Source organism: Mirounga angustirostris, unplaced genomic scaffold (assembly GCF_029215605.1).
Source record: "Mirounga angustirostris isolate CCGP_5_RB_7025 unplaced genomic scaffold, mMirAng1.0.hap1 SCAF_4, whole genome shotgun sequence".
Lineage (NCBI taxonomy): Eukaryota > Metazoa > Chordata > Mammalia > Carnivora > Phocidae > Mirounga > Mirounga angustirostris.
In genome coordinates this window covers 139,487,616-139,500,896 of record NW_026991712.1, presented here as the reverse complement: position 1 = coordinate 139,500,896, position 13,281 = coordinate 139,487,616, and the positions used below count along the sequence as shown (strand labels likewise).

Sequence of the window (13,281 nt, the reverse complement as noted above, 5' to 3'; positions counted from 1 at the left end):
TTTCTCCCTTTTTCTTCAAAGCACTCATCACCATCTGACATCTTTTTTTAAGATTTTATTTATTTGAGTGAGAGAGAGCACACACAAGTGGGAGGGAGTGGCAGAGGAAGAGGGAGAAGCAGACTCACTGACGTGGGGCTTGATCCCAGGACCCTGGGATCATGACCTGAGCCGAAGGCAGATGCTTAATGACTGAGCCACCCAGGCGCCCCAACCATCTGACATATTTTATATTTTACTAATTTACTGTCTATTTCCTTATATTAGAGTATATGATCTATGAGGACAGGGTTTTCCTCTATTTTGCTCACTGGTAAAACCCTTAATGCTATATAGTAGCTACTCAGTAAGTATCTACTGGATGTATAAATGAGGTAGACATTTTTTAACTCATTGAGACCTTGATAGTGATATCAGAGATTAGATGACTGGCCACTGGGGAGGAGGGATTAGAGTAAAAATATTTCTGAAAATCATTTTTATAAAATTTAATACATATTTATTGTATTTTTCTCAGTTTACAGTTCTGATGTAATTGATAAACAGTGCACTTCCATGGCCTCTGATAATATAGATGACAAAGCTGTTATTATTCTAATCCCCGTTAGACTTGGTGGGGAAAGAACCAACACCGACTACTTAGATTTTGTAAAGGTATGAAATAACATTTTTTTAAGGCAATGCTAGCTAATATGAAAAATACAGAAGGTTTGCAGTCTTTTTTCTATGAAATTGGTAGTGATGATTTTATAAAGCTTGATATTAGAAATTTTAAATTTCAGATTGTAAGATCAAATATGATTTGAAGGATATGATGTTCTATGATCAAGTAAAAAGCCTTTTAAACTTCTTGTAGCTAATCAAGGAGACAGATGCAGCAATAGTCATAATCTATAATATGTCTACAGTACCCATTATCCCTATTTGTGATTGTTTGAAAGTATGTACCTTTATTTATAAAACCCACATTAAACTATTTTGAGATAATTATTGAAACAAACTGAGTTTGCTGTTATTGCTGTTTTATATCTTAACTTGAGTCCTGTGCCACCATAAGGTCAATAAATAGAATGGCTATTTATTTATATAGACAGAAATGATGAAGACAGTATGGGGGAAGATTCCATTTTGGTTTTCTTTATATTAACCAGTTAAAAATCTGTTCTATTTGAGAACACATAATTCTTTTTTCCAGATGAACCTGCCTAATTATATTATCTTGTTCTGGGCACCAAGACGTTCAGTTGTCACACAACTTTAACTTAAAAGAATTTTTTAAAATTTCAGTATAGTTGACACACAATGTTACATTAGTTTCAGGTGCACAACATAGTGACTCAACTCTGTATGTTATGCTGTGCTCACCACAAGGGTAGCTCCCATCTGTCACCATACAATGCTCTTACAGTGTCCTTGACTATATTCCCTATGCTGTCTTTTATGACTGTGACTTTTTCATTCCACAACTGGAAGCCTGTATCTCCCATTCTTCTTTACTCATTTTTGCCCATCTCCCCCGCCTCCCTTCTCTCTATTTATAGATCTGATTCTGTTTTTTGCACAAAACTTTAACTTTTGAAATTCTTAGTTTTGGTTAAGATTATAGCATTTATATTATTTTCATAGTTTTAATAAAGTTTCTCATCTTTTCAGGGCCAGAGATGGACTTGCTCTTTGAATGGAGTGTTATGGCATATAGTAATCCTGAAATTTGTCTTTTATGTTTCAGTAACAGTTTGTTCCCCGTGTGAAGCCTCATGGTCCATGTGTATATGGGTGGAACATATATCCTCACTATAGACTCCGCTGTTTCTAAAAATCTAGAGCAGTTATTTTTAATACATGAGATACGGAAGTTTTCTAGCTGGTATATTGGCTTTTCGTAATAGTTACTAAAATTCTGCAGGCATACATGTTACTAATAATACCAATACTATACGATACCGATAACATACGAATCCCCTAGGTAGAAGTGGGATTTTGATTGCTAACATGTGGGCTCTGTAGTAAAGTTAATGGTAGAATGTGGGAAGTTATGAACCATTTCATCTAGCAAATTCATTGAGGGTTTTGGGACTTCTGGCATGTTGCCACGTCTCAGTAGGTTGTAGTCAAGTCTGAACTAGATTCCCTCTGCCTTCTCTATAACCATGAAAAGACTAGAAACTGAGACAATCTTGGAACGGACTCCTTTAGCCAAACCCCCACTTCTAGTGGAATGGGCTGCAGATGGGCTTCAAGGCGTGTTTCATCTAGCTGAGGGCTTTGCTACTTGGTGGTATTAATATTTTTTATCAGATGGTAGGACTGCCTCATGCTCTTGAATGATTTATTAGAGCCTGAAGTGTAGTAAACAAACCATAGTTAGCTTTTAAATTTTTTTTTTTTTTTAAGATTTTATTTATTTGAGACAGAGAGAATGAGAGACAGAGAGCATGAGAGGGAGGAGGGTCAGAGGGAGAAGCAGACTCCCCGCCGAGCAGGGAGCCCGATGCGGGACTCGATCCCGGGATTCCAGGATCATGACCTGAGCCGAAGGCAGTCGCTCAACCACTGAGCCACCCAGGCGCCCCATAGTTAGCTTTTAAAGTGATCTTCAGTACCCAACATATAGGAGTTGCTCAACAAATACTTGTTAACGCTCATATTTGTGTAATACTTTTAATGCAGATATATTTCATTTTGCCTTCACAACAGCTAGGAACTATCTTATCTTTATAAAACAGAAAAGACAGATGTTACGTCATAAGTTTAAGTTCAGATAGCAAACTGGTAACTGACCAGAATTTTTGTAATTTTCATATTTTTCCCTAAAATATGGACGTTTATTTTTAAACATGTTTTATTTATTTATTTATTTAGCATGAGTGGGGAAGAGGGGCAGAGGGAGAGAGAATCTTAAGCAGACTCCCTACTGAGCACAGAGCCCGACGCAGACTTAGGACCCTTAGATCACAACCTAAGCCAAAACCAAGAGTTGGATGCTCAACCAACTGAGCCACCCAGGTGCTCCTAAAATATGGACTTTTAAAAATGTAATACTCTTTGAGCTTCTACCAGTTTAATTTATACATTTTATACATTTAAATTTTTCCAATTATCGGTAAAAAATGGCAGAAATGGCTGAGTGAAGTAGATTATATGCTATGTGTTATGTTTGCTTAGGGGTTGGTTGGGTCAAAAGCCAAAATGATAACTTGTAAAGAGGCATTCACTTGGAACTGAAAAAATAGAGTGTCTGGTGGTCCTAAAAGAAGAATAATCTTCTTCCTCTTTCAATTCTTCTTCCTCCTCTATTCTCCTTTCTCTTTCTTCACCTCTATCTCCACCACCATTCCACGCTTCCTACTCCATCTCCCTCTCCCTCTCCCCCTCCACTTCCTCCTCCTCCTTTGTCAGCAGTTGTATTTTTTCCTGCCAAACCATTGCGCTTGTACTCTCTAAAATTCACCACTCAGTTCTATTTTTCACATTTATTAATCAGGGTAATTCCAATCTTTCAGAGATGGTACCATCCCCTGCTACTTTCTGTGAGGAGAAAGAAACTTGGTGTGGTGCTTTATCAGCTCTTAGCTCAGGAAGTTTATTTATTTATATTTTAAAAGACCTGGAATGGGGAAAATCTAATGTGTTCTCCTTCTCCAGCAAGACAAATTGGGACTTTTCTTTCTGACTGATTACTTCAGTCTTATTTATTGCTTCATGGGTATAGCTCAATAAATTCTCACCACTAGATAACTGTGAAGAAGCTTTTTTAGGAACTGAAGAGTGTTTCAGGTTTCCAAAGATACAGTCTCTTATATGTAATGGCATTCTAGTTCCTAATCTGCTTCTAAGTGTTTATTGCTAAATCTGCTCTAGTCTGTTGCAAAGGAAATATAGATGTCAGGAACCAAAGTCTTTATTCCATTACTTGGAGTCATTCTTTTTTGCTGAGGAGAGTCATTGATGATTCTTGCTATATATATTTTTTCTTTTCTTGGCTATGAGGGACTAAGAACTTTCACTTCCTCATGGTTCTTTCTGTCAGAAACATTGTGTGTCAGCTGATCAGACTGCCTCAAGTTGAAGTAAGGCACTCTCTAATTAAGGATTTTTATTTGAGGGGAAAAGAACAGAACAAGAGACTATTAATGGAATAATAATAAAAATAGAATAATAACATTTTATTATTTTCTGTATAATTTCAGCTTAATTTGTTAGCTCTAAAATTTTAACCTATGCCTTCTTTGTTTTATTTAACTTTTTTAGTTGCAGTTCTCCTTTCCAGAAAACCTCTATGATATTTTCACATGACTGAAAATATACAAAGGTGTTATTTTCCCTAAAGGGTTATTTATAACAGGGAGGATCTGGAGACAAATACTCATGATGGAGATTTTAAAGCATGTTGTGCTATTTTCATAAAATCGAATATTTTACAGCCATTAGGTATTATACTAGTGATCTATATTTATTGGTAGAAAAAGATGTTTACAACATAATGAGTGACTCAAGTTAAAACAGCATATGTAGTGTGAAGCCACATATGTAAGATCGTATTCATAAGTCTCTATGTGATCTCTATGTAACATAGATCAAGTTCAAGAAGGTGTTCCCCAAATATTAATAATGATGAGCTCTGTGTGTTGGGGTTTTGGGAAATTGTTAGTTTTTAAAAAAAAAAATTAGTTTATTTAAGTAATCTCAACACCCAATATGGGACTTGAATTTATGACCCTGAGATCAAGAGTTGCATGCTCTTTTGACTAAGCCAGCCAGGCACCCAGGAAATTTTTACTTCTTTTTTTAAGTAGGCTCCATGCCAAGTATGGAGCCTAAAGTGGGGCTTGAATTCAGGACCTTGCAATCAAAACCTGAGCTGTAATCAAGAGTTGAACGCCTAACATACTGAGCCATCCAGGCCCCCCCAATTTTTACTTTTTAATATATACTCTATGGGTGTTTTTATTTATTTATTTATTTTTATTTTTATTTTTTTAAGATTTTATTTATTTATTTGACAGAGAGAGATACAGCGAGAGAGAGAACACAAGCAGGGGGAGTGGGAGAGGGAGAAGCAGGCTCCCCGCAGAGCAGGGAGCCTGATGTGGGACTCGATCCCAGGACCCTGGGATCATGACCTGAGCTGAAGGCAGTCGCTTAACCGACTGAGCCACCCAGGCGCCCCTATGGGTGTTTTTAAAATAACAACCAGGTATTATTATTTTTTAAAGATTGATTGATTGATTGATTGATTGATTTTAGAGAGAGAGTGTGGCAGGGAGGGGCAGAGGGAGAGGGAGAGAGAATCTCAAGCCGACTCCATGCTGAGTGTGAAGCCCTATGTGGAGCCCCATTTCACAACCCTGAGATCACGACCTCAGTGGAAACCAAGAGTCAGGCGTTCAACTGACTGCACCACCGAGGCGCCCCAACCACATATTATTTTTAAGAAAATAATTAAAAAAAAAAAATTCCATGGTTTGATTACTTGTTAAAGGGGAAAAAGTATTAGTTCATATACTTTATATTTTTATTAATTTATTTTAAAGATTTATTTATTTTGAAAGAGAGAGAAAGCAGTGGGAGGGGCAGAGGGAGAGGGAAAGAGAGAATCTAGAGCATACTGACTGCTGAGTGTGGAGCCCAATGCGGGGTCCCATCTCACAACCCTGAGATCACGACCTGAGCCAAAACTAAGAGTTGGATGCTTAACCGGCTGAGCCACCCAGGCACCCCATGTACTCGTTATTTTTATATGTTCTAGATTTCAAAACATTCTGTCATTTAAGAGAAGGAAAGTTTAACTATTATTTAATACTTCTGGGGTTTTATCATTATTTATTGGATGTTATAAAGTGTTTTCTAACTTTATAACATATGCTATATATATATATGCATAATATAAGCTAAACTATTGACAAGAGTTTACATGATTCCACTGGACATGTTTTTTAAAAGGTATAGAATTATTGGGGCACCTGGGTGGCTCAGTCGGTTAAGTGTAGGGCTCTTGGTTTCAGCTCAGGTCATGATCTCGGGGTTGTGAGATCAAGTCCCACGTCTGGCGCCATGCTCAGCTTGGAGTCTGCTCCAGATTCTCTCTCTCCCTATCCCTACCCCCTTTGCTCCCCTCTAAAATAAATACATAAATAATACAATACAAAAAGACAATCTTTAAAGATTTTATTTATTTATTTATTTATTTGACAGAGAGAGACATAGAGAGAGAGGGAATGCAAGCAGGGCGAGAGGGAGAGGGAGAAGCAGGCCTCCCGCTGAGCAGGGAGCCCGATGCAGGGCTCGATCCCAGGACCCTGGGATCATGACCTGAGCTGAAGGCAGACTCTTAATGACTGAGCCACCCAGGCGCCCCCAAAAAGACAATTTTTAAAAAAAGGTTTAGAGTTATTTGCCCGCTTAAATAGAATTCTGCTTAGAATAGATGCTGAGGGGCACACTAAATAATTTATTGAGGTATCCCTGATATTTTATGATGAGTAAATTAAGTTGACTTTAAGTGCAATAACAATTATTAATTGCCTTGGATTAAATTGTTTTCATTCGTCTTTATATTTATTCCAATAAATGTATGAAATCGCATAAAAATGTGTCAAGTGAATGCTGTTGATTAGAAAATGGTTTGTAGCTTAGGATTCTAAGACTCAAGATTCAGTGAAAACAGTAATAAGGTCTAAGGACTATTTCTAGTATTTCAGAAAGCCTGATGAAAATACTATGTTATGATAAGGCTGCACCAGCTAACCGAAAGGCCAAGTGTTTTGGCTCTGGCAGGAGTTTTATTGCCTTTATATGGTGACCTTATTTATTTCTGTATCTGGCACACAGTAATTGTTAATGTTGTTGAGTGACATGCTGATCAGAATAGATGATTTAGTCATGTTAATATTGAGTTATTTAAAGAAAATGGAAAATAGTGTGGTAGATAAAAGGATTTTGAAATATTTGGGCGTATGTAATAACAGTAAAACTGGCAGTGAAAAATTTGGGAACTACTATACATACTGCTACTGCTAATACAGATTTGGTTGTTTTGAATAATTACCATTTGCCTCTTGACTCTAACTCTGACTTAATTTCTTTTGGTAGGGTATTTTAAGCCTTGAATATTGTGTGGGTATTATTGGTGGCAAACCTAAACAGTCATACTACTTTGCTGGATTTCAAGGTCAGTGATTTAGTAAAATATATTTCTTTATTGTTTTCTTTTATAAGTCAGAAAGTTAATTTGGGATCATTTGGAAACAGGATGATTAACAGAGCAAAATGAGTACCTTATAAATTCATCAGTCCTACCATAGCCACTCATTTGTCATTTGGTCCACAACATAATTGGATTCTGTAAAATGTATGTTTAATTTCTGTTATTGCATAAACAGGCATAATTTATTGGTTTCACTAAACTTCAGAAGACATTGCTGCCACATTCTGGCAGTTACTATTTACATATTTACTTTTTACCAGTTTTAGTGGTGCTAGTTGATGATAAAATGACAAGCAATATGTTCTTCCTGTCAGGATAAAGTAGTGCAATACATTTTTCATATGTAAACTGTAGAATATAATTGTGTGTTTGTGAAAGTAATTTTATCACCAAAAATTAAATGACAGTCTCATCACTTTATAAAAATTCTGCTTATACAAGCATATTTGATTATGCAAAAGTTAATCTGTCCTGTGCAAACCTATGTTTCAGTCAATGAATATCAGTCTGGCAAGCTGTTACTCCCAGGTTTTTTTCAGCTATTCTACATAGAAATTGGATTATAAGCAGTGTAATAATAAGGTGTTTTTTGAATTACTTGTCTTCTGTTTTGTCCTTGTAGATGACAGTTTGATTTACATGGATCCTCATTACTGCCAATCTTTTGTAGATGTCAGCATAAAGGATTTCCCTCTTGAGGTACTATGGATAAAGAGCTGGTACTGTTTTCTTACCATATGAAGCAAACTCTAAGTATGTAGAGATGTGCTAGACAGCTATGCTTTTATGGTATTACAAGTTAATAATATTTTACTGATTTATAAAACCATACTCCACACAGTGGTCAAAGGTTAAATAATTTGTTGCTGAATTTTAATTTATGACACACTTTCTTCTTCATTTATCTTTGTCTCTAACTGGTTAGATATCCTAGCCCTACCAAAATAAATGATCAAGCCTCCAAGTTATTTTGTAGATAAACAGCTAAATATTACTGAAGAATTTAAAATGTTAGGCATGTTTAATAAAAAGAAAAAGGGGGGGAAGAAAAAGATGATGGAGTTGGGTTAGAATGACAAAGTGACTTGAGACTACCTGCTGAATTATTTTATTTTATTTTATTTTATTTTTTTAAAGATTTTTAAAATTTATTCATTTGAGACACAGAGATACAGAGAGAGAGAGAGCATGAGCAGTGGGAGAGGCAGAGGGAGAGGGAGAAGCAGACTCCTGGCTGAGCCAGGAGCCCGATGTGGGGCTCGATCCCAGGACCCTGAGATCATGACCTGAGCCGAAGGCAGATGCTTAACCAACTGAGCCACCCAGGAGCCCCCCTGCTAAATTATTTTAAGTATAATAGTTGAGTCTTAGCCCCTAGTTAAGTTTTTCAAGAGCTAAGTTGGGTTTCTAATATTTGTTTTAGCTCTGATTTTTTTTTTTAAGATTTTTATTTGAGAGAGAGAGAGAGAGAGAGAGAGAGCACAAGCAGGGAGGAGAGGGAGAAGCAGGTTCCCTGCAAGCAGGGAGCCCAATGTGGGGCTTGATCCCAGGACCCTGAGATCATGACCTGAGCCGAAGGCAGATGCTTAACCAACTGAGCCACCCAGGAGCCCCAGCTTTGATTTTTTTTTAAGATTTTATTTATTTATTTGAGAGAGAGAGAGAGAACACGAAGTTGGGGACAGAAGGAGAGGGAGAAGCAGACTCCCGCTGAGAAGGGAGCTGGATGTGGGGCTCAATCCCAGGACTCTGAGATTGTAACCAAGCCGAAGGCAGACTAGCTGACTGAGCCGCCCACGTGCCCGTTTTAGGTCTGATTTCTTAACATATTGTTTTCCTTTATGTTGGGTCATTTGTGATCCAGTATTTTATTTTTAAATTTTATTATTTATTTATTTTTTTAAAGATTTTATTTATTTATTTGACAGAGACAGACACAGTGAGAGAGGGAACACAAGCAGGGGGAGTGGGAGAGGGAGAAGCAGGCTTCCCGTGGAGCAGGGAGCCTGATGTGGGGCTCGATCCCAGGACCCTGGGATCATGACCCGAGCTAAAGGCAGACGCTTAACGAGTGAGCCACCCAGGCGCCCCTAATATTACTTTAAAAAATATTTATTTATTTAGTAATCTCTATGCCCACTGTGGGGTTTGAACTCACAACCCTGAGATCAAGAGTTGTACATTCTACCGACTGAGCCAGCCAGGCATCCCAGTGACCCAGTATTTTAATTCAGAAAATTTTGAGAGTGCGTAAGTGAGACATGTAATTATTACATGGTTTTGGTTCTTGTTTTCCCAGTTGTTGCTTTTACAGACTTTTAAAATAATCATAATCACTTGAGTGGCATGGATCACTAATTCTCAAGGAAGTATGGTTTAATATTTATCTTGGTAATAGCTTCCTAGCTAATATTAATATCTAGTAGTATTTAAAGGATAGATTATGAAAATAAACTGTAAGATTAAAATCTGGTTCTGAGGGGCGCCTGGGTGGCTCAGTTAAGCGTCTGCCTTCGGCTCAGGTCATGATCCCAGGGTCCTGGGATCGAGCCCCGCATCGGGCTCCCTGCTCAGCGGGGAGTCTGCTTCTCCCTCTCCCTCTGTGCTCCACCTTCTTGTGCTCTGTCTCTGTCAAACAAACAAACAAATAAATAAATAAATAAAATCAATCTTAAAAAAAAAATCTGGTTCTGAAAGATACATTATAAAACATCCTAGCATTCTTTGTAAACTATTACCTGAACTAAAAGTATAAGTATGTTAAGGCCAGAGATAAGGTTTGCTTTCTGTTTTCTTCCTTCATAGTTTCTTACATGTAGACCTTAATAAATATTTCTAGTTGACTGATACTGTGGGAGGCGTGACAGAATTTTGCTATGTGAACCACGTTGTAATTTTCTTTCAGCTGCGTGGTGGTCTTGTGGCATTGATTCCTGTGTCTAAATTACATTTCCACTGTGCCATATTAACTCCTTAAAAAAGTAGATATTTGAAACTCAGATGGAAAATTATTCATAGCATTCTAATATTATCTAAAATAGGCAAATTAAAAGATTATTACTGTTGACTGTTTTAACCAGTAGAGAAGGACTATTCTTCTGATATTTTGAAAGATTCTACAAAGGAACCAGGTGAGTGACTATCCTGGTTATGTCTGCACTAGCAATATTAGAAAGGCTGTAGCTCACTATTGGGAGGCAGGTGCATCAATACAAGCTTGCAGTTGGGTGTTGGTAATGAGAATGGAAAAGAGGAAATGATTTTAAGAGACTTTGCAAAGTTTGGTCAAGTTATGTAACTCCTGAAATGCACAGAAGCATTTATTTCTTATACAGTAGGACACTGAGAAAGTGGGTTTAGATTTATATTTTTGAGATGCTGGTAGAGTATCTCCACCTATCTGGGTAATTCCTCTGGACAGTTTTTCATTTTTCTTAGTTCAGGGATTTATCTTAGGCTATTTAGTGAATAGTATCATTTATTTTTCTATGAGAGTGTAATATGAAAACTATAGCAAGTTGCTTTTCTACAGAAATAAAATTTTACTTTTTGCTTTTGATCATATTTTAAGCTTAAAATGCTCCAACTGGAGGTATTTTTTAATAAGATTTTTATTTATTTATTTATTTGAGACAGAGAGAATGAGAGAGAGAGAGCACATGAGAAGGGGGGAGGGTCAGAGGCAGAAGCAGGCTCCCTGCCGAGCAGGGAGCCCGATGCGGGACCCGATCCAGGGACTCCAGGATCATGACCTGAGCCGAAGGCAGTCGCCCAACCAACTGAGCCACCCAGGCGCCCCCAACTGGAGGTATTTTAACTACCCTATATTATTAGCCATCCTTGGCTTGTTATATAGGTTCTGTGTATTTATGCTATTGAAAATTTGCAATTGATTGGCATAATTATATGAGCATTCTAAAACCACACTTATACCTCAATGATTAAAATTATTTTTTAAAGATTCAATTATTTGGGGGGGAGGGGGAGAGGGAGAGAGAAAGAATCCCAAGCAGACTCCATACTGATCATGGAGCCTGACATGAGGCTCGATCTCATGACCCTGAGATCATGACCTGAGCTGAAATCAAGAGTTGGATGCTTAACCAACTGAACCACCCAGGCACCCAAAATTATTTTTGAAAGAAACTTTTTTTGATCAATACTTGTTTTTGGTCAATAGATGGAGAAATTAAAATCTTAGCTCTTTTATTCAATTCCATGTAAGAAATCACTTAGTGAGTGCTTTGAGTCTAATAGAATTATGAAAATTTAAGAAAGTATGATATCTGAATATTTGAGATTAAAGAGGAGATTTAGCAGATTACATCTTTTGTTGTTCTTATGGTAGTGAATTCCTACATATTTAGAGTTGAACTTTTAAAATTTTGAAACCAAATCAGACCAAGTATTCTTTATTTTTTTAAAAGATTTTATTATTTATTTGAGAGAGAGACACACAGTGGGCACAAGTTGGGGGAGGGGCAGAGGATGAGGGAGAAATGTGTGTATTTAATAAGATTTCTCAAACCAGAGAATATTGCTTCATGTTATTTATGATACACTTTCAGAATGACCGGTTTTAACTCTTATAAATAACAAATTGTGTTCTATTATGTTTTTGCATTTTTTTTATTGTTATGTTAGTCACCATACAGTACATCATTAGTTTTTGATGTAGTGTTCCGTGATTCATTGTTTGTGTATAACACCCAGTGCTCCATTCAGTACGTGCCCTCCTTAATACCCATCACTGGGCTAACCCATCCCCCCATCCCCCAAATTCTCTTCTATTATTAAGACAATATTTGATTTACTAAATACTAATATTCTACTAATAATGCAAGAAAAGTCTTATTAATAGACATGTTAGTCTGTTGTGATTCCTGGGCCCCCAGTTTCAAGTTTCAGATTTTAGGATGTCCACACAGTGGTGATTATTTTAATCTGCCCTAGTAAAATCAAAGAATAGTGACATTAAAGCTTAAGAATGATGTGATGTGATTAGATAGTTAGATGAGTGAATTCATCAGTGAAAGATGTACGCTTTATGAATTACACATGTGAACTGCAGTTAGTAGGAGGTGCTTTATAGTAAGGGTATCCTCTAACTATCTTAGGAAGCTCCATCTAAATCACCAAAATAGCATAGCTACACCTAAAAGTATTTGTTTCAGTATTATTTGTATGTTTAGGTAATAGGATCCACTATTCCAAAAAAATAAGCCTAGACAGTACTTGGTATTTAGTAGGCACCTAGTAACTATTTGTTGAGGCAGTGAATAATGTATTGAAAAGTGAAATAAATGGGAATTAACTCATCTTGACTAATTTTTTCACAAACATATTTCATTGTCACAGAAGTGTATCTAGTAAATACTCCCTAAAATGTGTTTATAGAGGGTGCTACTCTTACCAATCTTCAGAATTTTAAAAATTAAAAAAGCAATTGTAAGTACATAGCTCAAAGCATTAGCACAAAGTAAATATAGCTGTGTAACACCCTTTGGGAAAATATTTTAAAGTCTAACTTGTTCTGCAATAAACAGAAATGATTCTGAATTATCAATTAATGTTGGCTTGACTTCAGAATCTTCTTGGGTGAGTGAAAAAATATAATTTTTAGTTTTAAAGTATAAAATGCCTCTTTGTAATATGAGTCCTAGTACTCATAAAGTTACACCCAATAGTAATTTCAGTTTTCATTTATCAGAGATTTATATCTGTGTTTTTGTGAATAATTTAAGAAGATCTTTATAGATACCAAAACAACCAGGAATAACACTGTAGTGTTTGTCATCACTATCTGTGATCATTGAGGCAATACAGTGAAACAACACTAAGCCTATTTGGTTTAGTCTTACTGGTTTTTACATGAAAACATAATTTGGCATAATGTAGGACATCCTTGTAGATGAGTTTAAAAAATACTTTCTTGGACCCTGTAAAAACCTTTGCCCCTTCTTTCTTATCCCCAAGTAGTAAAAACTAAGCATTCCTTATTATTGGCTTTGGAAAGAGTAGGGTGATTATTTTTAGATAGCTTATATGTATGTAGAATAACTTTTTAAAAAAAG

General features: G+C 36.5%; 1 protein-coding gene across 7 annotated transcripts in view; it reads left to right on the top strand.

Annotated features, from left to right (window-relative positions):
* The window catches only part of ATG4C (autophagy related 4C cysteine peptidase), an 87,812-nt gene that overhangs the window by 55,106 nt on the left and 19,425 nt on the right, over positions 1-13,281 (top strand). For all 7 annotated transcript variants that reach the window (XM_064589039.1, XM_054512831.2, XM_054512830.2 and 4 more), the window contains 3 exons: positions 518-654; positions 7,093-7,171; positions 7,830-7,906. In XM_064589039.1, coding sequence (XP_064445109.1) covers positions 518-654; positions 7,093-7,171; positions 7,830-7,906 — 293 coding nt within the window. The remainder of the gene's footprint in view (positions 1-517; positions 655-7,092; positions 7,172-7,829; positions 7,907-13,281) is intronic.